Genomic DNA, 26,368 nt, shown 5'->3' on the forward strand with positions numbered 1-26,368 from the left:
GTGATTACAAACCACAGCGTGCACTGCTTTCCAGCACTTTTTAATTTATTTTTTACACATTATTTATTTTTTATTTTTTTTCAGAGCCTATGCGCTAACGTCAGACACACGCTCATCCACAAGCCAATCACTGACAGTTATAAGCAGGCGCAGCCCTTGCGGGTAATGACGTCATGACGTAGGAAATCAACTTTACTGGACTATAAGGAAACTATGTAACAAAAATAAAAAGGTCCGGACTATTAGGTGTGAAACCGCCCTCAGGTTCTCCTCCTCTCCTCCTCTCCTCCTCATCTTCTCCTCCTCCTCTCCTCCTCCTTGCAGCCGAGCCGTGGTGGAACTCGGAGAAGATGGACACCAACAGCTGCTGTTACCTAGGGTTACTCTGCCGTCTCTTCAGGGTGGTGATGGGCGGAGCCAGCAGCGGCGGGCCGACGGCGAGCAGCTTCAGAGATCTGATGAAGCTGCTGGTCCAGGTGAGGAGCTGCACTTCTGATATTGTCTATCAGACCACCACTGACTCTGTCCTCAAACCTCTCAGTTAGGGCTGTTCGATTTTGCCCCCCAAAAAAATCTTGATTTTCTTCTCTGAAAAATCGATTTCCGATTACGATTACGATTTTTTTGTTAAATGAGTGTAGTGGAAAAGGGCCGTTGGTCTTTTTGGCAACGAAATCCTCACTGGTCTCAGCAAAATGCCGACATGCTTGTTTCCAGTGTGTGGGGAGAGGAGAGCAGTGGGAGAGCGTGATGGAGGAAGGAGGCGGCAGTCATAAGATAATTCAGCGCAGCCCAGATTCATGAAAGGGGGGCTAACCGTAATTACCCTAGTTAGAGTAAAAAATAGATTTTTACGATTTCAAAAAAATAGATTTTTACAATTCCAAATAATCGCGATTACAATTTTAAATCGATTAATCGAACAGCCCTACTCTCAGTATTTTAAATAACTCTGTATGCAGGTTTGCTGAAGCTGAACCTGAACCTCCATCTGCTTCTCCTTCAGGTTCACCTCCCCGAGCCGGCGACGCTCTTCCGCTTCCTGAGCGTGCTGTGGGTGTACGGCAGTAACCACGGCGACCAGCTGGACGTGAAGGTGGGCGCCGTCCTGCAGACTCAGGCCCTGTACATGGGCGGAGCTCTGCTGAGCGTCCAATCAGCCGCCACGCTGCAGCAGCTGGCGGCCGCCGAGTCGCCGGTGGTCCCCTCCCTCCTGTGCTGCCTCAGCTCGCCGGTGCGCGAGGTCCGCCGCGCCGCGCTCGCTGCTCTGGAGAGCCTATCAGGAGTCAGCTCCTCCCCCTTCCAGCCAATCACAGAGAAGCTGCTGAAGACGAAGGAGGAGCTCGTAGCGGACGCCGCCTACCTGAGCACGGTGAGGAGACGACAGACGACCGCGATATTATTATATATTATAATATAGACCGAATCTCCTTGTTGTTTACATTCTACTTCCTGGTAGAAAACCAGCTGTAATGTGAATGAGATCAATAGTAACGAACGAGAGTTTAGCTATATATCATATGTTTCAGGCCCTATCACCGTTTAGACAAATCTGAAATGATTGAAGAAACATTACTATTTCTGTGTGTGTGTTTTGTGTTGCTATGTGTTGTATTTATTCAGTTTGGGGGAATCACAGTGTCTAGAAAGCATCAGTGGCTCAGCTGACAGGGACAGCTAACGGTAGCTAAGCTAACGGTGGCTAAGCTAACAGTAGCTAAGCTAATGGCGGTAGCTAAGCTAACGGTAGCTAAGCTAACGGTAGCTAAGCTAACGGTAGCTAAGCTAACAGCAGCAGCTAAGCTAACAGCAGCAGCTAAGCTAACAACAGGACGTCAGCTGTTAAAACCCTCCCGTTGTGGGACACGACATGAAACTACTCCAGTTAGCTCAGTCATGTTGGAACTCAGATATCCGCTGGAGAAAATATTTTTTCATGGAGCGTTTATTGAGTCACTGAGTTATTAAAGTTAAACAGGTAGCTAACCGTTAGCCCGGCTAATCTATGATAACCATGACTAATTACAAAAACATGCACACAGAAATACTAATGTTTGTCCAATCATTGGTTTTATAAACTTTACAAACATCAGATTAGTCTAAACGGTGAAATAGTGACATGAAAAATGAGATAAATATAGTGAAACTCTCGTCCGTCACTATTGTTCTCATGCTGGTTTTCTACCCGGAAGTAGTTGTAAACAACAAGGAGATTCGTTCTATACACTGCAAAAACTCAAAATCATCCCAAGAATATTTGTCTTATTTCTTGTCAAAATGTCTCATTTCTAGTCAAAACTAATCTCTTTCCACTTAAAATAAGACTCATCACCTAAAAATTAACTTGTTTTAAGATAATTTTCATTTGTTTCAAACTAATTTTCACTTGAAATAAGTAGAAAAATCTGCCAGTGAAAGCAAGTTTTTTGCGTTTGTAATAAGAAAGAAAAACTTGCTCCACTATCAGATTTTTCTACTTATTTCAAGTGAAAATCTGCTTGAAAGAAGTAAAAAGTGTCTAAAAACAAGCTGCTTTTAATGTGATGAGTCTTATTTTAAGTAGAATGAGATTAGTTTTGACTAGAAATGAGACAAATATTCTTGGTAAGATTTTGAATTTTTGCAGTGTAGCCATCATGCACAGCAGCGCCATGATCTAATGTGTGTGTGTGTGTGTGTGTGTGTGTGTGCAGGCTCTGGGCGTCCTCCATGACGAGTCCGTGAAGAAGAAGCGTGTCCAGTCGGCCATGTTGTCTCTGCTTCACGCCGTGCGGGCGCCGTCCTGTCCGTCGTACGCCGCCGCCCACCTGATGACATCACTGAGCGAGGTGAACGGGCCGTCGGTGCTCGGCGCGCTGCTGCCGGCGCTGGAGCGGCTCCTGGAGCAGACCCCCGACGCCCCGTCCCCGCTGCGCTCCGAGGCCCGGCTGCTGCAGCTGCTGCTGGGGAAGTTCAGCGCCGCCTCGGCCCCGCTGCTGCTGCAGGACCGGACCGGGCTGGACCTGTTCATCAGGGCCATGAGGACCACGACACCACCGGGACAGACCGACACGCCCAGCTGCCAGATCACCGCGCTGGAGCAGGTCAGCACCAGATCACACACCGCTTCAGACCGGTTTCATCCCTATTAGACCAGTTTAGACCTGATTAGACCAGTTTAAACCGGTTTAGACCAGTGTAGACCAGGTCAGACCTGATTAGACCGGTTCAGACCAGTTTAAACCAGTTCAGACCGGTTTCATCCTGATTAGACCAGTTTAAACCGGTTTAGACCAGTTCAGACCGGTTTAGACCTGATTAGACTGGTTTAGACTAGTTTTATCCTGATTAGACCAGTTCAGACCGGTTTAGACCAGTTCAGACCAGGTCAGACCAGTTTAGACCTGATTAGACCAGTTCAAACCAGTTTAGACCTGATTAGACCAATTCAGACCAGTTCAGTCTGGTTTAGACCGGTTTAGACTAGTTTTATCCTGATTAGACCAGTTCAGACCAGTTCAGACCGGTTCAGACCAGTTTTATCCTGATTAGACCAGTTCAGACCGGTTTAGACCAGTTTTATCCTGATTAGACCAGTTTGAACCAGGTTCATAACCAAAAACACAACAACCAACATATTTATCCCCCCCCCCTCAGATCACCAAGTCTTTCTTCTCGGCCCTTGACGACGTCTCGGTGCAGCAGCGCCTCCTCTCCGTCCTGTTCGACCTCCTGGAGGAGAGCAGGAGTCCTCAGCTCTCCAACACCATCAGCAGCGTCTTCAAAGCGGTCAGATAATCAATAATCAATAATCAATAATCGATACCGTTATCGATATGAGATGTGATCAGTGTATTTCAGCATTTCCTCCTCCTCCTCTACAGATCTCAGTTGACGGCCAGCTGGTGGCCAATGAGCTGTCTCCTCCTGAGCGGTCGACGGTGACGGTGACGGTGCAGCAGAGCCGCCGCAGCCGCAGTCAGAGGTGACACACTAGATAATTAACATATTATAATAATTCTTATTATTATAATAATAACATGATGGAACTGTAATCAAATATAACAAAGGCCCATCACAAGGACAAATACAACATATAACACTAAACACAGGTGAACAAGTAGAAATCCCACATTTCATGACCCCGGATTCAGACTGCAGTTACTTTGAGCTCCGTTGGTTCAGCAGTGAGAAGATGGACTGATATACAGAAGAATGTTGGAATGAAGTTTTGAATTTATTTCCTTTGAAATAAAACAGATGGTTTATTGAATCAGGAATACTGGAATCCAAAGATGTTGGTTGTAATGTATACAGCAAAAAATAGAATATTACCAGAAAATCTGCAAAAACTAGAAATTGTATTTCCTGGAGGAAATACGTGTGAATGCTGAAAGCAGCTGAACACCATCGCTGAATTAGCAAACAATTAGCAATTGACAAATAGTGCAAGTAGTGATCTACATGCAAAGGTACGACCAAGGGAGGAATCTAACCTACGAGCTCATGGTCAGTAGACCTTTACTCACCCACAGAGAGCAGTCAGATGTCTTAGAGCAGCGGTATAAAAAAGAAACATGTTGAGACAAACCAAGATAGGAAGAGGTAAAGAGAAAAGGTGGGGGGCATATATGCATTATCAAGGTTGTTCATGCAAGATCTGAAAATAAGCCAGAGCAAGTGGTGCAAAAGTTATAATGAACATGGGAAAAATTATATTTCCTACACCAGTTTGCACGAACAACTTTAAAACAGATGTGCTTCTCTGTAGTTGGTTCAATGTGACGATCTCATGACCTGCACTAATATATTAAGAAAATGCTACAAAAATAATTAATGATTCACAAACTCTTTTTTTAATGCAAAAATGTCAGATTTAAACTTTGTGTTAACTTTATTGTCAGATTATTCAGAATAATTCTGTATTGAGTGAGTGAACTGCTCGTTTCCAACCAGGGAATAGTGAAGTGTTGTGTTTTGGTTTGTTCATTGGGAAACGTTGTGAAATGACCTTGACTAGAACAATGTAAAAAATGAAATGAAATGATAAATGTACCTTACCCCCCCCCCCCCCCCGCTGCAGGAGAGCGGCGGAGTCGAGCGGCGTGGCCGTGCCGTGTCCAGACGGTGGCGCTGTCCGCTGGCACCGAGCGACGCTGATCCTGGAGCTGCTGCAGCACAAGAAGAAGCTGAGGAGAGCCACGCTGCTGGTGCCCGCGCTCTTCTCTCTGCTCGCCAGGTAGGACACCGCAAAAACTCTACATCTCACCAAGAAGATTTGTCTCATTTCTAGTCAAAACAAATCTCATTCTACTTATAAAATAAGACTCATCACATAAAAAGCAGCTTGTTTTTAGACACTTTTTACTTCTTTCAAGCAGATTTTCCACTTTAAATAAGTAGAAAAATCTGATAGTGGAGCAAGTTTTTCTTTCTTATTACAAGCACAAAAAACTTACTTTCACTGGCAGATTTTTCTACTTATTTCAATCTAAAAACAAGTTAATTTTTAGGTGATGAGTCTTATTTTAAGTGGAAAGAGATTAGTTTTGACTAGAAATAAGACAAGTTTTTTTGGAAATATGTGTGTCAGGAGTCTTGAGCCAGCAGCAGAGGCTCAGACCAACGTGGAGTACAGCCGCCAGCTGCTGCTCAGCTGCCTCCTCAACGTCTGCACCAGGATCTCACCGGACAAGACCGTCGCCACGGAAACAGGTAGCTCACCGCCTGAGGGATGGATGGTCGGTCGGTCACTGAATATATATAAAAACACGTCATAATTCAGTTTGTAGCACCACGTCAGGTATCCCAGCATGCTGAGCGCCTTCGCAGTGCGGTTGATTGTAAATTAGTGTTAGCGATGTGTCATAAGCTGATGACCTGTTGTCCAAACGCCATGTGAAAAACATGGAAACTGTATTTAATAACTAATAATAAATAATATCCTGTATTTATTTTACAGGAAACGGTTTAAAGCTCATCAGCATTAATATTTAGTTGGTACTTGAAGTCCTTATAGAGCAGTGTTGTGTTGCATCATGCAGTATTTGTTCTAAAGGTACGGAGGAAAAGTGTTATTTGTTTGTTACCTCAATAAAGAAAATAAAGTCATTTCTTTTTAATTTGTGTTTATTTTAGTCATTAACATTAAAAACACACTCTTTTTGTTAGTAAAATAAGAGTAAAAGGTAAGAAAAAAAAAAAAAATTCCCCTAAATTAAAATGGAAAAAACAGAATTTGGGGGAAAAAAACGTATTTTATAGGAGTATGGAGTTGTCCTCCTGACCCCTCTGCCCTCTGCCCTCTGACCCCTGACCTCTAACCTCTGACCTCTGACCTCAGATGTGCTAGACGAGGAGCGGTTCAGCGTGGAGCTGGTGGTCCAGTGTGTCCGGGTCTCTGAGATGCCTCAGACTCACCACCAGGCGCTGCTGCTGCTGGGAGCCGTGGCCGCCATCTTCCCCGTGAGTTACTGATGGTGATGGTGATGAGGATGATGAAGAAGGGGGCGTGGCCTCACCTCAGTCCCTGACCTGTGTCTTCTCCTCTCCCTCCTCCTCCTCCTCCTCCTCTCTCCTCTCCTCCTCCTCTCCTCCTCCTCCTCCTCTCCTCCTCCTCCTCCTCCTCCTCCTAACAGGAGAAAGTTCTCCACAACATCATGCCGATCTTCACCTTCATGGGCGCCAACATCCTGCGTATGGACGACGCCTACAGCTTCAGAGTCATCGACAAGACGCTGCACATGGTCATACCGGCGCTCATCAAGGTACCGGTCCGTTGTCATGGCGACGCACACACACACACACACACACACACACAAACAGGCTGTTTTCGAAACCACACACTACCGTACTGCCTACTGCATACTGCGTTAGCATATACTGTATACTACTGACTGAATGTGGGATTCAGAAGCTAAAACAGGCTAAAAGCTGTTTTATTTCCTGCTCTAGCGCTGTTATTATGTCACTTTATTAAGTTTTAATATGTTTTCATGTGAGAAAGCGACCGGGACATCACAGAGGCAGCAGCCGGTCTGCAGAGCTGCTCGGCCGGCCAACCTCCGTCCTCATCCCGGGGGAGAAAACCATCACTAATTAACTTACCCGCAGGTTTTTAGAGGTTTACCACCGGCTGGTTAAAGTATTTCTAGGAGATAAATGTTGGTCTCAGTGATGAAATCTAACAGCTGTATCAGTAGCATTAGTTAGTGTGAATGTAAAGTGAAGCTTCCTGTGTGTATTGGACAGAAGAGCAGAGATATTTTCTGAATCAGTACGACATCCGGGAACTTTTCGCATCCTACATACTGCATTTTGGCCAAATCAGTACGTACTAGCAGTATAGTATGAGGTTTAGAATACAGCCTCAGGTACAGCAGCTGGTTTGTGGTGATGAAGCTCTGCTCCTCCTCCTCCTCCTCCTCCTCCTCCTCCTCTTCTCTCCTCCTCCTCCTCCTCCTCCTCTTCTCTCCTCCTCCTCCTCCTCCTCCTCTTCTCTCCTCCTCCTCCTCCTCCTCCTCTTCTCTCCTCCTCCTCCTCCTCCTCCTCCTCCTCCTCCTCCTCCTCCTCCTCCTCCTCCTCCTCTTCTCTCCTCCTCCTCCTCCTCCTCCTCCTCCTCCTCTTCTCTCCTCCTCCTCCTCCTCCTCTTCTCTCCTCCTCCTCCTCCTCCTCCTCTTCTCTCCTCCTCCTCCTCCTCCTCCTCCTCCTCCTCCTCCTCCTCAGGCTCACCAGCTGTCTGACGGTCAGTCCCCGTCTCACGTGCACGCCGTGGTTGTCAGGATCGTGCACGTGTTTGCCGACGCGCTGCCTCATGTTCCCGCCCACCGCCGGCAGCCCGTCCTGGTGCAGCTGGTGTCGACGCTCGGCCCCGCCCACTTCCTGTGGGTCCTGATGCTGCTGCTCTTCAAGCTGCACGCCGCGCGGCCCCAGAGCTCCACGGCCGAGAAGGTGAGACGCCGGCGAGAAGGTGTAGCGGCGGGAGAAAAAATACATTCACAGAAGTATCGCAATATTTTTTTTGACGATTTTTAAATTGATTTTTTTTTTTTCAAAAATCGATTTTAGTTTTTTTAATATTTTTAGAATTTTCTTTTATTTTTTTAGATTTTTTTTTTTTAATCTTTTTTTTAGATTTGTTTTCTTTCAAAAATCGATTTTTCCTTTGAATTATTTTTTTTGAATTTTCTTTTTTTTTTTAGATTTATTGTTTTTTCTTTCAAAAATCGAGTTTTCCTTTTAATTTATTTTTTAATTTTCTTTTTTTTCTTTTTTTCTTTCTTTCAAAAATCGATTTTTTCCTTAGAATTTTTTTTTGAATTTTCGTTTTTTTTTTTTAGATTTTTTGTTTTTTCTTTCAAAAATCGATTTTTCCTTAGAATTTTTTTTTGAATTTTCTTTTTTCTTTAGATTTTTTCTTTCTTTCAAAAATCAATTTTTCCTTAGAATTTTTTTTTTTTTTAACTTTTTTTAATTTTTTTAGATTTTTGTTTTTTCTTTCAAAAATCGATTTTTCCTTTGAATTTTTTTTTTTTAACATACATAGAGTCCAGGTTTTGAAAAGGGTTTAAGTTCACTTTATAATGGAGTATGTTCATTTCTAGGCTCCTACAGTGTTTGTGTGCAGATAAATGTTAAAATGTAGCAGTTTTACCTCCGTCTATATCTCATTTTGTCAGAAAGGTTTCAGAAGCCTGTTGTTTCTAGGCTCTTTTATCTTTGCCTCTTTTATTCAGTCCAGGCTTTTGAAAAGAGAGTAAACATATAGTATATTGCTGCTGAATAAATCTTAAACTCTGACTTGTGTGTGCAGGACGCGGCTCTGGACAGCGACATGGACTTCTGGGTTTCTCTGTGTTGTCAGTTCGAGGTGTCGGAGCAGATCACCTCCCTCATCAACATCCTCAACTTCCTGCTGCAGCTGCCGGACGACAAGGACGACGGTGAGAAACACAACATCTGGCACAGCAACAACATCTGTCAGAACAGACTGAGTTCTGATAGTTTACATGTTTTATATTTCTCGGTCTCTGTTTGTGTCCTTCACTGCGATAAGGACGTTCAGATGTGGCGTCTTTTATGTGCACAAACCCATTCAGAGCGTCATGCGCGCTCACAACCACAAAGCGACGCCGTAGCGGTGCGCATTTAATGCTACGCGGGAAAGTTAGGATGGATTTGGAAAGTATTAGTTCAGGGTGAGAGAGACAGGCCTTTCCGTCAAAATAAAAGCACGGAGCTAATAAAATGCAGTGAAACTTTTTAATTTAGGGAATATAATTTACAAGAAAATCCCCGAGCCGTTTAGTTAACATTTTGCTTTTATTGTATTACAAATTAATGTCTATTTTATAAGTTTTATGTTGGTGAACACTTTTACTTTGGTTAATTCTGTGATTTTCGGATCCGTTAACAGACACCAGGCTCTTCTCCACTCTGAAGAGCCTGGTGATGCGAGGCTAGGAAAGTATTGAAAGCAAGGACGGGTTTGGGAAGTTAAGGAAAATGGGAACAGGTTTGGAAAGTTTTGAAAAGGGCAAGGCAGTTTTATTTGTATAGCCCGTTTTTACAAACAGTTTGTCTCAAAGGGCTTTTACATCCCATCATAACAACATCCACTGAGGAAAAACTCCATGGAAAACCCTTTTAACAGGGAAAAATGGGAAAAGTGGGGACAGTTTTGGAAAGACAGGTTTGGAAAGTGAGGATGGATTTGGACCAATGACCTGTATCATCAGAACAGACGTGTCCTGTCTGTTCTGATGATACAAATCAGTGTAACGCTCAAACATGTTGGAGCCTCCTTCATTCCTTATTGGGGGGGGGGGAGATTTTCAGATTTTCTGTATTAGAACAACATCTGTCAGAACATCTGTAGAACAACATCCTTCTAAAGTCACAATCTGATCAATAAGTTTTTATAATTTTACAAAACCAACCTGTTGAGTTCCAGTTTAAGTCTCAGAGAACAGGAAGTAAAGGTGCTGAGACCTTCAGAATAAAGCGCTCCGTCCTCTGCAGCTCCAGCGAAGCCGAGCCGAGGAGTCAGGAGGAAGAAGGAGCAGCAGCAGCAGCAGGAGGAGCAGGAGGAGGAGGTGGAGGAGCTCATCTTCAGCCTGGAGGCGCACAGCAGCAAAGAGCTGCGACACTTCAAGTTCCTGTCGGTGTCGTTCATCGCTCAGCTGCTCGGCTCCACGGCCTTCATCCAGAAGGTGACGCACACGCACAACACACACACAGACACACAACACACACACACAGACACACTAACAGCCTGTGTGATGATGTCATGTCCTGCAGGTTGCCGACGGCGACGACGACAGTCAGGACGAGTCTCTGCAGCAGAGGTGAGAGGTTCTGCTGAGTCACTACTAGTTTCAGTTTCATTTATTGACAAGGGACAATGAACATTAATAAAACATTGTAAAAAACAAATGTAAATGCACCGAGTTAGATAGAAAAGCTGGTTTTCATCGCCAGTCCCTCTGCCTGATGGTAAAGGGCAACCTTTAAAAAGAGCAACAATGAAGTAAAAAACCAAAGACACATTCCGTTCACATTAATAAATATACATTTCTAAGGCCATAAAAAAAAGGGCCTCAAAACTTTAAAAAAAATCTTTTAATCTGTAACTGCTCGCTCAAGACAACTGTTTTTAACTCTTGTTTTTAACCTATTTTTCTTTTTTTTGGTTGCTGTTTTAGCACTTTGAGATTTTTTTGGTAAATATAAAGTGCGTTACAAATAAAATTTATTATTATTTATTATTATTATTATTATAATAACACACGTTTGCGATGGCACAAGGTAGTTAGTGCTCTAATATAATCAGTTGTTAGTGCTGCCGTCACAGGGCTTCAGCAATACATAGTATTAATGAACAGGATTCATTAAACAAAACACTATAACTATCTGGTTACTACGTATAGGAAGATACATGACAGAATACTCAATGCACGACATAGTTAGTGCTCACATTTGTGTGTGTGTGTGTGTGTCTCTGTGTGTGTGTGTGTGTGTGTCTCTGTGTGTGTGTGTCAGGCTGCTGGAGCAGACACTGCTCTACATCCACAGCTCTGCTCGCTGTGTGGAGCAGAACGCTGACAAACCCACGGCCAAGTTCTGGAGGGTTCTACTGAACAAGACCTACGACGTCCTGGACAAGGTCAGTGGAACCTCAGTGGAACCTGAGTATTTTTGAAACCGTGTGTTTCTCTGCACGGTTTGTTCTTCCATCCACCTTTTTAGACGTCACACTGTGCGACGGTAAACAGGAAGTTGTATCCATGCAGACTAGTGGAGCTCTAGACGTGACCAGCTGACAGAGTTGCTGTTACTGCTGCTATTTAGCATTTAGCATTTAGCATTTAGCATTTAGCATAGCCATTGTAGTTTTTTCCATAGATATATATAAGAACTAGATGACTCACCCGCAGCTGTTTCCCAATGACAAAGCGTAGCCAGTACGGCGGCCATCTTGGTAAGGTCAACTCTCTCCCTCAGAGCATTAAGCCTCTGCTGCATGTTCTGCTCTAATGACCACAACTTGCTCAGTTTTTGTCCGATTTCAAAACGGTTTGATTTTTATGAACGTTTATGCAGTTATGATGCAGCATATTTAAAATCACGGATCATTTTAATCATGTACTTTTTTTTGTAAAAGTAACATTATAGTGACATTATGCAAATAGTTAAAGTAATAGCTACATGATGATTTATTTTACACAGAGTTATGAATCGTTTTTTTAGTGCAGATGACTGGATCACCTATCTACTGCACTGTAACTGCAGCCAGAGTCAGAGCAAGTTGCCCGTTCAAATATGGCCGACTGTGAGCTACGCCTGCGTGTAGTCAGATCCACCCCCTTGGTTTTTCCAGTATGAATTTTTCCAGCCTTGTGATTGGCTAAAATGTCCTTCCTGTTAGGAGTGCTATGGCCACCTACTGCTTTGGCATGTGCATGACATTGTTTGAGGTGGATTTAGCGGTTTCATGTGGACAGAGATAGTTTTTATCACAGCGGTGGTGTTTTTTTAACTAGGGGCCAGAAAAGTTTGGTTTCAAAAATCCCCGTGTTGGTGCAGGCGAGGCCTCAGTGCAACCACTGTGGAACTTTTCTGTTGTGTTTTAATAGTTTATAATATTTATATTAATTTAACTGATGATTAAACATTTATCTGATCAATAGTTTAATAATGATGAAACATTTTATCACACATTGATTGATTGATTGATTGATTGATTGATTGATTGATTGATTGATTGATTGATTGATTGATTGATTGATTGATTGATTGATTCTCTGTCTCACCAGGTGAACGCCCTGTTGCCCATGGAGACCTTCATCTCGGTGACCCGGGGGCTGATGGGAAACCGGTTGCCGTCGGTGAGGAGGAAGGCCATGGAGCTGCTCAACAACAAGCTGCAGCACCGAGCCGTGTGGGCGGAGCCTCAGGTACCGATCACCATCAATAATCAATACTAGGGGTGTCACGATTTAGATTTTTTATCGAAATCGATCTAAATTACGTCTCGAGCATCGAAGTCAAAGAGAGGATCGACGATCATCCATCCGTCATTTTAGTGCTGCTGTAACCAAGAGTCACTAGATTATGTTTGTTTTGTTGTTTTTTCCACTTGACTGAGAACAAGATTGTCACCTTTATATTGTAAATAAATTATTTAAATGTGACCATAGTGCCTAATGTGATACATTATGGAAATTGCATCACTTATATGTAGCCCATCGTTTGAAATAAGATTTACTGTACAAAATGTGATGAATAAAACCAATGATGGTAGACTAGACTAGTCTGAATATGGAATATAGGCCGCTGTGGTGGAAGAAAAAAGAAAAAGGATTTGGAGAATCGTGACACCCCTAATCAATACCATATTCAATGTTGATTATTGCCGTTGACTTACGTTACGTTGATTTATTTAATATGGACATCACAAACACATTGAGACTGTTCCAGTGGACAGACCAGATGTTTTGCTTGAGTGTGTTTAGCACAAGTGCTAATTTTCAACACCAGTCCATAGGCGGCTAATCTAAAAATACAGACCATAATATCAACAGTATGAGATAAAACCAAGTGCATGACACAACATCATGACAGTAGCAGACTAAAAAATACAGAGCACAAGATCAACGAGAGGAGATTGAAATCATGATTGTAACAGTAAAAATAGTAACAATGAGAAAGTCCATATTTATACATGTGAACATTGTTGTTGTTTTGCTTTTAATCCTCTGTTAAAGGAGTTTGTATCAGTCTGCAGTTTCAGGTGAGTGGGTGAAGTGTTCCATAGGTTAACTAACCCCTTTTATTGAAAAGACAGACTGTCCACATGATGTTGTACACTTGGGAACAATGCAGTCGCCATAGTGGGAGGCTCGTGTGTTTACTCGGCTTGAGCTGCAGCGTCTTTTTATCAGTGCAGAGAACAGGGCTGATACACAGTTATGAAGACATTTAATCAATCAATCAATCAATCAATCAGGCTTTATTTATATAGCACTTTTCATGCCCATGGCAGCTCAAAGTGCTTTACATGTTAAAAACAAGCAATATAGGGGACACATATTGGGAGACATAGGGAACACATGTTAGGGAGACATACATAGATTCGCAAAACATACACATTCACACAATAATTTTAGAACATTGGATTTTATCGGGGAAACGCTATCTAATACTCACTCATTTGCAGTGGGGAAAACACTAGATAAAATGAAGTAAAATAAGTAAAATTGAGAAGACGAGAAAGACACTAGGTAAAATGAAGTAAAATAGATAGAATGAGAAGATAAGAGAGATACTAGATCAAATGAGGTAAAATAGATAAAAAGAGAAGACCAGAAAGACACTAGGTAAGAATAAGCAGGTGTAGTGGGATAAAATAGAGAAAAGAATGGGTGAATTAAGATAGAATAAAAAAGATAATAATAGCAAACAAATAAATAAGAAAATAAGATAAATTAAATTAAATGCATGTTTCAAAATAATAGAAATAGTACTAATCAGTTGAAAGCAAGGCTAAAAAGGTAGGTCTTCAGTTTGCTTTTAAAAACCAGTCTGATGTTACAGTAAATTATAAAGTTTTCAATAGCAAGAAGGTTGTGTTTTCTCAGGATGCTGCAGTGGTGCCATCTCATTGGTTTTTGATCCATGACTTTTATTGCTTGCTTATATAATGAATTGACCGTTGATCCGTGACTCTGCCCAGGTGGCCGCCCTGCTGCAGCTGAGCGGCGAGCTGCTGAGCATCGTGGGTAAAGGCCCCACGCAGCTGAAGGAGCAGCTGAAGGAGGCGCAGGAGGAGCAGGAGGAGCAGGAGGAGCAGGCCATCAACCGGCAGACGGCGCTCTACAGCCTGAAGCTGCTGTGCCGCAGCTTTGGCCCCGCCCACCAGGAGGCCTTCGTCCCGGCGCTGCAGCACACGGTGCAGCTGGTGGCGGCGGCGCGCGAGGAGAAGAACGTGACGGGCAGCGCTCTGCTCTGCATCGCCGAGCTGGTCGCCACCCTCAAGGCCCTCGCCATCCCACAGCTGCCCAGGTGACGCACGCCACGCCCGTTCTGTTCCAGTGTAGTTGTCGTTGGATCGTTATTATTTACCTGCTCATACACTCACTCAGTCAAATACAATTATTTAATATTTATACACACCCATGTTTTTACACTGCAAAAATTCCAAATCTTACCAAGAATATTTGTCTTATTTCTAGTAAAAATGTCTTTTCTAGTCAAAACAAATCTAATTCTACTTAAATTAAGACTCATCACATTAAAAGCAGCTTGTTTTTAGACACTTTTTACTTCTTTCAAGCAAATTTTCCACTTGAAATAAGTAGAAAAATCTGATAGTGGAGCAAGTTTTTCTTTCTTATTACAAACACAAAAACGTTCTTTCACTGGCAGATTTTTCTACTTATTTCAATTGAAAATTTGTTTGAAACAAGTGAAAATGATCTAAAAACAAGTTAATTTTTAGGTGATGAGTCTTATTTTAAGTGAAAAGAGTTTAGTTTTGACTAAAATTGAGACATTTTGAGAAGAAAGAAGACAAATATTCTTGGAAAGATTTAGAGTTTTTGCAGTGTATTTCTGACTTCTTTGAGTGTGTGCTATAAAATGGTAGCCTGATGCATCAGCCGCTTATTTCATTACATTTCAAAAAGCGTCTGAACCTGAGCCATAGGGATTCGTTTGCTTCCGGGAGGCGGTTGCTTACATTTGCTTCAACTAATCGCTGCTGCTTGGTGGTCACGTGTGCTATACACCGGTTAAGCTCATAGGTTAATCTTGAGCGCTTGAGTTCAACGTCATCGCCTTCACTTACCCGTCTGTTCGCTGATTGGTCCGTCCGCTCTGGCGGACGGAGCAAACCGAAACGCATTGCTAGTGTCCTGACTACATTGTTGAGGCAAATGAAATTTGCCGGAACCAGTAGGCGGCGCTAGCCTGGCTAATAAAATGGCACTGTAGCCTATGTATATTTCTTGGGGAGGTGCTTTTTATCAGCCAATATAGGGTTTTTTAACCTCTCCCACACTTACTATTCTTATTTCATTTTTTTTTTTTTGTAATTGTCTTTTATTATGGTGCAAATAAATAAATACAAAATACAATAGCTGTACAGCGGCGGCGGCGGCAAGGAGGGGGGTGTGGCCTGTTTGATTGACAGCTGTCCGTCTGCGCTCCTATAGGTTGATGCCGGCCGTGCTGCTCACGCTGACGGACAGGAAGGAGCTGCTGACCAACGAGATCTACCTGCTGAGCGCCGTCACCGCGCTGCAGAGAGTCACCGAGACGCTGCCGCACTTCATGAGCCCCTACCTGCAGGACACCACGCTGCAGGTGAGGCCACGCCCCCTTCAACATGAAAAACTGATGAAAAATGTTAAAGGGATACGCCAACATTTTTTTTTTCGTGTCTTGCCTCACTCCCGAGACCATTACCAGCAGATAGACACCATCCTTTCCACTGTGCGTGCAGTAACAAGGGAGATGGAGCCGTATCGCCGTAATTAGCTTAGCTCAAACGCTGGAAGTGTATGGGTAGTGTTAGCCTGCCTCCACCTAAAGTCGCTAATTAGCTTAGCTCAAACACTGGAAGTGTATAGGTAGTGTTAGCCTGCCTCCTACCTAAAGTAGCTAATTAGCTTAGCTCAAACACTGGAAGTGTATAGGTAGTGTTAGCCTGCCTCCACCTAAAGTCGCTAATTAGCTTAGCTCAAACGCTGGAAGTGTATAGGTAGTGTTAGCCTGCCTCCTACCTAAAGTAGCTAATTAGCTTAGCTCAAACACTGGAAGTGTATAGGTAGTGTTAGCCTGCCTCCTACCTAAAGTAGCTAATTAGCTTAGCTCAAACGCTGGAATTGTATAGGTAGTTTTAGCCTGCCTCCTTCCTAAAGTCGCTAATTAGCTTAGCTCAAACGCTGGAAGTGTATAGGTAGTGTTAGCCTGCCTCTGCCTAAAGTCGCTAATTAGCTTAGCTCAAACACTGGAAGTGTATAGGTAGTGTTAGCTGTGTCAGGGCGCTCTAATAACCCAGAGTTATTATCCTTCACTGAAACTGAGACGAAGGTCGCGTTCACAGAGTAAGAGTAAAGTCGACTCTGATGTTATGAAAGTCGCTGATGACATCATTCATATTTTTCCCGTCTTTTTAACAGTGCAAAATAAATCGAAGTCTAAAAATAAAAACTAAACTAAAGCTGCTTCATCGCTGGTTGAACCAACTAAAACTAAACTGACACAAAAAAGCAAAATGAAAAATGTTAAAGGTATAATACGTAGGAATTCCCCCCCATCTAGCGGTGCGGTTGCATATCTGAACGTATTCTTGATGTTGCATTCACGTGAAATCGGGCAGACGTCAGACAGACAACAGACGCTGCCACTCAACGTAAAAAATGGCGATGCAACATGGCCGCCTCGGTTCGGGGCGTCGCCCACTTATGTATTTGTAACAACTTTGTAATTTGTATGCAGGTGTGATTCCACTTCAGTGAAATACGGATTTATGAAAGACATTTTTGATTTTTGATAATAAAAAGCCAAATAAGTTACAGACTGGGGCTTTAACACTATAATAACCTTGGACATCTGGTCTCATTACATCATCACTTCTTGTTCCCACAGGTGTGTCGGCTGACTCAGCAGATGGAGAGCTCCTCCTCCTCCTCCTCCTCCTCCTCCTCCTCCTCTGCCCAGCTCTCCCTACGTCTCTCCTCCCTCAGGAGCACCCTGGCCTCCCAGCTGCCCCCCAGGGTCCTACTGCCCACCCTCAGCAGGTGCTACAGCAGCCTGGTGCTGGACCGACAGGTGAGGCCGCATAGTGCTGTGTTGTCCTGGTACCAATATGTGTTGAACTGTCCTTTTAAATCAATTTGTTTAAAAGTATCACAATACTTTTAAACAAATTGATTTAAAGGGACAGTTCAACATTTAGTCAGATCCTCCTCTCACCATAATCCCTATAGTCATAGCAGTAGGTTTGTTACCTTTAATTGTCGGTGCAAGCTGTTTTTAGAACGGAGGAGCAGAGCCGTGAGCTGCTCAGAGCTACGCTACGGAGGCTCATTATGGGATTTCTTGGTTTCCCTCATCAAACTCATCAAATACACAATCCAACAACTCCACAACGCCCTTTTAAAGTTGTGAATATCAGGCCTGGACAACAGATTTTTTTTCTCCGACTTGAGGCGGCGAAGTGTGAAATCTGAGTTTCTCGACTTGTCTCGAACGCAGCATCAGAACAGGAACTAGAGCTAGTTGAGCGTTGCCTTCAGAGCCGGGGCTTGTGGGTAATGTAGTTGTTTATCTCTGTGGGACTGACGACCTTTGACCTTTAGGCCCAGCTGGCGGCGCTGATGAGCATCCTGAAGGAACACATCGGCCACATGGAGCGAGAGCAGCTCAGCCTCCACCAATCAGAGCTCACCTCCTTCTTCCTGTCCGCCCTCGCCTTCCGCGCCGACCACGGACAGGTGAGTCCATCCGTCCATCCGCTACCGCTACCGCCACCGCTACCGCCACCGCTAACACCACCCAGGGCCGGCCCCTGGCATAAACCCTCTATGTGGTTGTTCAGGGCCACAGCCGTTAGGTGGGGGGCCACATGATCAGAAAGGTACCGGGGTTCATCAAGTCATTTAAACATCCTGAGGTCTGCACGTGCAGCTATGAGCTTTATATGTAATGTGAAGTCAATATTCAGCTTCTTTTATCTCACATTTGAGACATTTGGTGAAAATAGAACGGCAGAATGACAACATTTGTGCTCAAAAAGCAATCTTACAAAATGTCATTTTAGACTTGTTTTCTACACGTATCTATTACTGTATTCATATCCTATTTCAAGCACCAGAACAGTTCATTCTCATGACTGAAGGAGTGTTTTCACAAGGGATTGGACATTTAAAGCAGTACTAAAGAACTTTCAGTTTTGGTTGAGTTTGGCGGCGCCTGTGGACCAAAGCGGTAGTGTTTTGCCTGAAGGAAGACTCCATTTCCCATGAACACTAGCGTGAAGCCCTGTAAATATCCTGCATTAAAATTAACAGAAGACATCAAAACTAAGTTTCTGTTTCCAGTGGATCATTTCAAAGTGAAAACACAAACATAATCCATTGCTAAAGTGCTGTTTTGCCTGTTCCCTCCTTGTTGTGACTCGCAAAAGTGAAAGTGAAAGTAAAGTGAGAGCAGGGTTCCTACCATGCTCCTCAAAGCTGCTTAGTGCCAGAGAAAGAGATACAGACCATAATGATACAGACTCCCTAAGACCATGACAGAGGTGTCATTCAACTTGTTGTAAGTCGATGTATCATCACAAAAGTTATGAAAATATTTTATGAAGGTTGAAAAGTTACTTAGTGCTGCTTTAAAAAGATAAATTTAAGAAAATATGTAAAAGTCGAGAAAATGGCCTCAAACCTCAGAGGGAATAAACACGTCGCCACAAACAAAAATCTTGTTTACGGGGCCACCAAAATCCTAGGACCGACCCTGACGCCACCGGCAGCGCTAACGCTAACGCCGCCGCTCTGACTCCTCCCCCTTCGTCCCTTCCTCTCCTCCTCAGGACCTGGAGAAGACGTGGCAGATCGAAGGCGCCGTCATCGACTGTCTCATCGCCATGGTGATGAAACTGTCCGAGGTCACGTTCAGGCCGCTCTTCTTCAAGGTAAGGTCACCGCCGCCGTCGCCGCCGCTGTGTCTCCTCCTGCTGCAGCGGGTTTTCATTTCTTTTACTGAGCAACTGAAGAAACAAACTGTCAGAGAGGATAAATACAATAGAACAGGTGAAATATTAAGTGCAATATAAAAGTGCAAAAACAAAACATGAGGGGATTTATAGAGGAAAACAAAACAAAACACCAGATAGTAAAATATAATGTGAAAATACATGAAACCAGACTTTTATATTCAACATGAAACGGAGCAGTGACATAATAAATAAAACAGAAGAGTTATTAGAATAATAAAAGACATGCAAAGTTCAGGATTACATTTTTTTTTTTTGGCATATTTCGTTTTCTAATAATAAACTTAATTTGCAGTGCACTTTATATTTAAACAGTCTCAAAGTGCTATAGTTCAAACTTAACTTCTAGCTTTTTAAGAGACAGAAAAAAAAAGAAAACCAGAGAAGGAAGGTTTGGAGTTCCTCCACTTTGCACAATGTATATGATATTTACTCAACAATAGGATGATATTAATAATGGGTTAGGGTTAGAAACAGATAAGGCTTGATGGTCCATATAAAAAATAATATGATATGATTCAAAATCATTAATTTTAAGAGAAATGCATTTCTTTATGTCAGAAAACATTGTGGAACAGGGCCTAAAGTGCTCCAGAGTTGAGAGAAGTTCTGCCACAGGATAAATGTTGTTTATGATTTTCAAGTCTGTTTTGGTCAAATAGGCCCAGTGTTTCCCATATGTTCATTTATTCGTTTATTTATTCGCCACAAATAGATTTTTCAGCTTTTGGCTCGACCAACGCAATATCGTTCCGTTCATTCATCTCCGCATAGCGCTCTTTCTCCGTTATTGGTGTTCACACACACAGAGAAGCGTGCATGCATGACAGCAGTGCGTGGTAAGAGCGAAACTCATGCGGTCCGACCACCCGCCACAGTCTCCTTGCAAACCTGTGGGAAACACTGAGGCCATTTGATAAATCCAGAGTAGCTGTGTTTGGTCTAATGGACTCGAAGCAGTAAAACGAGATCCCTCTGTTATGATCATGAAGCAGTTTGGTGCTGATGAGGAGTTACCGTATTTTCCGCACTATAAGGCGCACCGGATTATAAGACGCACCTTCAATGAATGGCCTATTTTAGAACTGTTTTCATATATAGGGCGCACCGGATTATAAGGCGCATACCGTAGATGACCATTTAGTAGCAGTTAATATGCTAAATCGACTTGGAGCCCAGGCGTTTATAAGAACCAGGCGCGTATTTGCAACAGGCTACAATTTATTTTTGCAATGAGCAGCACCAGACCATCATGCAAAGAACAAGGAGCTCACCATAGCACCACTGGAACAAAACTACTTTTTCCCCCGACGCATCTTTATTGACATCAGACAATAAATAAAAAGACAGTTTGTCTGTGTTACCGCAACACAGGGAGCTGATCAGAGCAGTGTTATGAATGATAACGGAAGGGGGGGTCGATCGCGGTCATTTCAACACTGTACATTAGCGCATTTATCTATTTCCCTATATCCCTCAGTCTAGCGCGCCTGTGTCTGTGTGTGTGTGTGTGTGTGTGTGCGCCTGCATGCGAGAGAGAGAGAGAGAGCGAGAGGAGGGGCTGACTGACAGAAGAGTTGAGAGCCGGTGAAGCGCTGTTAAAAAAAAACTTTTGTTTTAGACTATGGTAAACACCTAATCGCCCGGGCGTTTAATTGAACCGGCGTTTATTCTGCCAAATGAGGTCGGACCCCGGCGGCTGTTAGAGCACAGGCGCGTATTTGCACGCGGGCGACTATTTGGTCATCTACGGTAGAATAGAAGATACTGCAGTCAAACTGGGGTTACGTTATGCATCCCCTAGATGGAGCTGAGTATGAATCAACCAATTAACCAATTGATCCATATATAAGGCGCTCCGTATTATAAGGCGCACTGTCGTTTTTTGAGAAAATTAAAGGCTTTTAAGTGCGCCTTATAGTGCGGAAAATACGGTAGCTGTGTTTGGTCTAATGGACTCGAAGCAGTAAAACTAGATCCCTCTGTTATGATCATGAAGCAGTTTGGTGCTGATGAGGAGTTACTGTATCAGAGGCAGTGGAATCAGGTCCATAATGAGTGGTATTCTCTCTGAGAGCAGCGTATCTTCATCATCTTCCTCTCCTCTGTGCTGCAGCTGCTGGACTGGAGCCGGACCGGAGGAGACCAGCGGCTGCTCACCTTCTTCCGTCTGTGTGACGCCGTCGCTCACAGACTCAAAGGACTCTTCGTCCTGTTCGCTGGAAACCTGGTGAAGCCGTTCACAGAGCTGCTGCAGAGGAGAGAGAGTACAGGTAGGCTGCACCTTCATCACCACCTTCATCATCATCATCATCATCATCATTCAGTTCAGTTCTAGTGTCACTTTACGCATTAAAGACGAGACAGTAACTCTACAAAAGAAAATTAATAAAAATAGATAAAATACATTGAAATTAAGGTGCGCCAGTATTTAGGACCACATTGAGAAAAAAACATTGTTCACAGACTTTGAGAATAAAGTCGTCATATTAGAAGCTGTTGTTTTACAGTAAAGTTGTTAAATGAGGCCGTGCAGCGTTTGGTGAAGTTTGAGCTTTTGGCTCAACAGCTCCACGTTGTCACATTGTCACCACATTCTTTCATGTTTACTGATATCTTGTGCTTTTGTACATGAAATTGTATAATACTATTATTATAAGGTGGAAACTTTAAATAAGCCCACCATACACTGTTTAATTATTACCGTACTTTCTAAATATCTCATGTTACAACATGAAAACCTGCAGCTTAGATTCTAGTGCAGCCTAGATCTGTATTTTCTTTTAACATTTAGCTGGAGCAGCTGATACTCAGGTGCTCTATAGTCCAGAAAGTACGCTACCTCTCATGTTTTATGTGTGTTCTTTTAAATTGTGCAAAAAAATAAAGAACTAGAAGTAGAAAAATAGTTGTCAGTATCAGGACTTTGAAAAGAAAACAGAAGCAGAACAGCAGCGTGTCCACCTACTGCTACAGTTACCACTGTCATATTATGACTTTATTCTCAAAGTCTTTGGAAACATTTTTCTCCGTGTGTCCCTGATACTCTGTGGTAGCCTGCAGTACTGTAAGTTGGGGACAGTGCACATGTGTGTAAACCATCATCATCATCATCATCATGGTTGTCATGGTGATCTCCTCTCCTCTCCTCTCCTCTCCCCAGACGAGTCCAGCTGGTCTCTGATGCTCCAGCTGGTTCTGGACTGTCTGCAGAAGATCTTCCTCTACGACACGCAGCACTTCCTGAGCACGGAGCGAACCCACGCTCTGCTCAGCCCATTGGTCGACCAGGTAGGAGGGGGCGGGGCCATGGGGGGTGGGGCCATAAGGGGCCATAAGGGGGCGGGGCCACAGGGTAAAGGTGTGTTAATGTGTGTTGATGTGTGTTAATGTGTGTTACTGTGTGTTGATGTGTGTTAATGTGTGTAGGTGGAGAACATGGTGGGGGGGCAGCAGCTGTACCGGACCAGAGTCTCCCAGCACCTGGTGCCCTGTCTGGGCCAGTTCTCTGTTGCCGTGGGCGACGACGCCGCCTGGAAAAACCTCAACTACCAGATCCTACTGAAGAGCAGACACACACAGGCCGAGGTGAGACACACACACACACACACACACACACACACACACACACACACACACACACACACACACACACACACACACCTGAACTGGAATCAGTTTTCTGGGACAAATATCTTCATAATGGAAACACAGGGACTGTTTATGATAATATGTGTTTCCTCCCTCCTCCCCCCCCCCCCCCCCCCCCCCCTCCTCCTCCTCTCTCCTCCTCCTCAGGTGCGGTTCTCCTCCCTGCTCCTCCTGATGGAGTTGGCCTCCAGGCTGAAGGAGAACTACATGGTTCTGCTGCCAGAGACGATTCCCTTCCTGGCCGAGCTGATGGAGGGTGAGACACACACACACACACACACACACACACACACACACACACACACACACACACACACACACACACACACACACACTCTCTCTCTCTCTGTACTGCAGCTTCATCTCTGTGTGTGTGTGTGTGTGTGTGTTTGCAGATGAGTGTGAGGAGGTGGAGCAGCAGGTGCAGAAGGTCGTTCAGGAGATGGAGAACATCCTGGGAGAACCGCTGCAGAGCTACTTCTAACACACACACACACACACACACACACACACACCTTCATCTTCATCATCTTCATCAGTGTTTCATGTTTTTACTGATGTGACGCAAATAAAAACGTTTTTTGTTTCCATCTCGTCTCTTTTATTGGTCTACAACACGTTCTGTATGAACTCTGATGACATCATCATGACATCATCATGACATCACGTACAGGTGTCGGTCCTTATCCGCAAGCTTCCGAACGTCATATTTCCGGTGGAATTGTACGTTCACGTTTCCATGGTTTCAGTCGTTGTCATAGTTACGGTAAACGCATCATGGATCTATTAACATGGATGTCAGTCTGTGTGATATCCACTGTTAAAAGCTGCTGTGATGATCCATGTGTTTTACAGATTTTCATTGGAAAAAAGAAAAAAAAATCCATGCATTTACCACGACTACCGAAACCATGGAAACGTAAACATAAAATTCCACCGGAAGAGCAAAACCGGCAAAACAGGCTTATGTTTTAGACATTGGGAAAAAGGTGGATATGATAATAAGCAGCTGTGAGGATCAGATCAGGGGAACGGGTTCACAGAGTCTCTGTCTCTGTTCTGCTTCGGCTTCGGGGCTTTTAATTTGAAACTTCAACAAATTAAATTGACATTAAAGTGAATTTGATTATTTAAACTTTGAGACGACCGATTAAATTCTGAACAAACATAAAGAACAGGATGAAAAGCCCCGAGGTCGACGACAAACACCTCCACCTTTATTCTACCTCTGTGGTTTCTCCTGTCAAAGTAAAACTCTTCACATCCCCGACGACCTGTAACGTCAGATAAAGATTCATTATTATAGGAATTTTACCACTTTTTTCCAGAGATTTCTCTACAATATTTCCAAAACTTCACACCATCGGCCCTAATTTGAACGTATATTGACTAAAAAGTCACGTTCTTCAGTCTCAGATCAAATATTTGTGTATTTCTTTCTGGTGTTTGCGTCACAGTGTTGTCCAACGGGGGGCCGTGGTCTAAATTGTGTTAGTTCAGGGTCCCTGATGTAAAACAGTCTGAGAACCACCGGTCTAAAACTCCACCCAGACCGGAGCAGTCGAGCCCAGATGCTGTTGTCAAGGTCCTGACCTTCAGGTGAAGAACTGATCACCGATCAGTGTCAAATATGTCAAAAGTTCAGAGTGAAGCAGGAGTTCAGAGTACAGCTTTTCTCAACTGCTAAAACACTAAACCCTGTCGTCTGAACCAACTGATCGAACCAGTCACTTTTCACCTGTTTAGACTCTGCTTGGCGATAGATAGATAGATAGATAGATAGATAGATAGATAGATAGATAGATAGATAGATGAAAGAAAGAAGAAAAAGAGGGAAAAAAGAGACAGAGAGAGGGGGATGATAGAAAGAAAGAGGTAGATAGATAGAGAAGTGTAGAAAGAAAGAGGTGGAAATGGGGTAGTAAAAAGAAAGAGAGTAGAAAGAAAGATAGAAGTAAAAAGACAGAAATAGGGTAGAAGAAAGAAGAAAAAGAGAGGGGGGATGATAGACAGAGGTAGATGGATAGAGAAAGAGAGAAAGAAGTTAAAATACAGAGGGTTTGAAAGAGATAGACAGACAGACAGACAGACAGACAGATAGATAGATAGATAGATAGATAGATAGATAGATAGATAGATAGATAGATAGATAGATAGATAGATAGATAGATAGATAGATAGATAGATAGATAGATGAAAGAAAGAAGAAAAAGAGGGAATAAAGAGACAGAGAGAGGGGGATGATAGAAAGAAAGAGGTAGATAGATAGAGAAGTGAAGAAAGAAAGAAAGAAAGAAAGAAAGAAAGAAAGACGGAAATGGGGTAGTAAAAAGAAAGAGAAAGGGAGTAGAATGAAAGAAGTAAAAAGACAGAAATAGAGTAGAAGAAAGAAAGAAAGAAAGAAAAGAGAGAGGGGGGATGATAGATAGACAGAGGTAGATGGGTAGAGAAAGAGAAAGAAGTTAAAATACAGAGGGTTTGAAAGAGACAGACAGATAGACAGACAGACAGATAGATAGATAGATAGATAGATGGATGGATGGATGGATGGATGGATGGATGGACGGACGGACGGACGGACGGACGGACGGACGGACGGACGGACGGACGGACAGATAGATAGATAGATAGATAGATAGATAGATAGATACGTTATTAATTAAGGAAGGTCAGCTGCTCCAAACATTTTCACCATGATGCACCTGTGTTGCATAATGCTGAGCACAGGAGGCAAAAGTCAAACACAACTAAAGCACAAGTTGAACACAACTACTACTGTTTTGTTTTGCAACATGCCTTTAGCTACAGTTGAACAATAAACATTTATTTCTCCAGTTTCATTGTGTTTTCTATTTGTCTCTGTTGTGTTTAGTGAAGCTCAGTAGTGGTTTTAATGTTGATTTGACAACACAGTTCAGTTTTGGTCACAGATTGAACTGTTCTGAGGTGAAAGTTTGGTTTTGCAAGAAGAGTCTGAGGTTTTGTGAATGGAGCTTGAAAAGTGTTTTTTGTGTTCACAGGTTAGAGAAAAGGAGGAAGAAGAAGAAATGTGTCTTAACAATCGAGAAAAACTGTATTATAGCATTATTATGTTTATTATAGTTACTGTCATTATTCATTCCGCCAAAAGAGTGCCATTTGCTCATTGTAACTCTTAAAAATTAAACTTCATTTTTCATTCCATTTCAGTATATAATTTTTTAATATACACATTTACTCATTCAAAATGAGTACTGGTCAATCTCAGGCTACTTTATTTAATTTATTGCTGCTTTTATCATTGCATTTTTGAAGACTGAGTAACAGCAATGAGTTTTTAGCATAAAATCTGCAATTGTGTGAAATCTAGCCAAATAGCATCTACACTAATAGCTTGAGCACACAGAGCACATTCTTAGGATTTAACTGAATATTTTACTTTTGATATCAACAAACACTGTCTAGAGATAATTTAGGTAACAG

The 26,368-nt window shown here is 43.0% G+C and overlaps 1 protein-coding gene across 2 annotated transcripts in view; it reads left to right on the forward strand.

The window, feature by feature from the left end:
* Positions 1-23,432, forward strand: part of heatr1 (HEAT repeat containing 1) — a 49,138-nt gene extending 25,706 nt beyond the window's left edge. For both annotated transcript variants that reach the window (XM_083994363.1, XM_083994364.1), the window contains exons 18-42: positions 325-476; positions 1,007-1,372; positions 2,694-3,083; positions 3,637-3,768; positions 3,864-3,964; positions 5,063-5,218; positions 5,573-5,694; positions 6,323-6,444; positions 6,618-6,746; positions 7,705-7,929; positions 8,792-8,921; positions 10,000-10,190; positions 10,279-10,325; positions 11,020-11,143; positions 12,294-12,434; positions 14,213-14,541; positions 15,693-15,843; positions 17,131-17,313; positions 17,844-17,978; positions 19,073-19,174; positions 21,372-21,528; positions 22,419-22,546; positions 22,685-22,843; positions 23,054-23,162; positions 23,302-23,432. In XM_083994363.1, the coding sequence (XP_083850489.1) occupies positions 325-476; positions 1,007-1,372; positions 2,694-3,083; positions 3,637-3,768; positions 3,864-3,964; positions 5,063-5,218; positions 5,573-5,694; positions 6,323-6,444; positions 6,618-6,746; positions 7,705-7,929; positions 8,792-8,921; positions 10,000-10,190; positions 10,279-10,325; positions 11,020-11,143; positions 12,294-12,434; positions 14,213-14,541; positions 15,693-15,843; positions 17,131-17,313; positions 17,844-17,978; positions 19,073-19,174; positions 21,372-21,528; positions 22,419-22,546; positions 22,685-22,843; positions 23,054-23,162; positions 23,302-23,390 (4,070 nt within the window). In that variant the 3' untranslated portion in view covers positions 23,391-23,432. The remainder of the gene's footprint in view (positions 1-324; positions 477-1,006; positions 1,373-2,693; positions 3,084-3,636; positions 3,769-3,863; positions 3,965-5,062; positions 5,219-5,572; positions 5,695-6,322; positions 6,445-6,617; positions 6,747-7,704; positions 7,930-8,791; positions 8,922-9,999; positions 10,191-10,278; positions 10,326-11,019; positions 11,144-12,293; positions 12,435-14,212; positions 14,542-15,692; positions 15,844-17,130; positions 17,314-17,843; positions 17,979-19,072; positions 19,175-21,371; positions 21,529-22,418; positions 22,547-22,684; positions 22,844-23,053; positions 23,163-23,301) is intronic.
* The last annotated feature ends 2,936 nt before the right edge of the window (positions 23,433-26,368 follow it).

The sequence above is a fragment of the Trachurus trachurus genome (assembly GCF_905171665.1).
Source record: "Trachurus trachurus genome assembly, chromosome: 19".
NCBI classification, from domain to species: domain Eukaryota; kingdom Metazoa; phylum Chordata; class Actinopteri; order Carangiformes; family Carangidae; genus Trachurus; species Trachurus trachurus.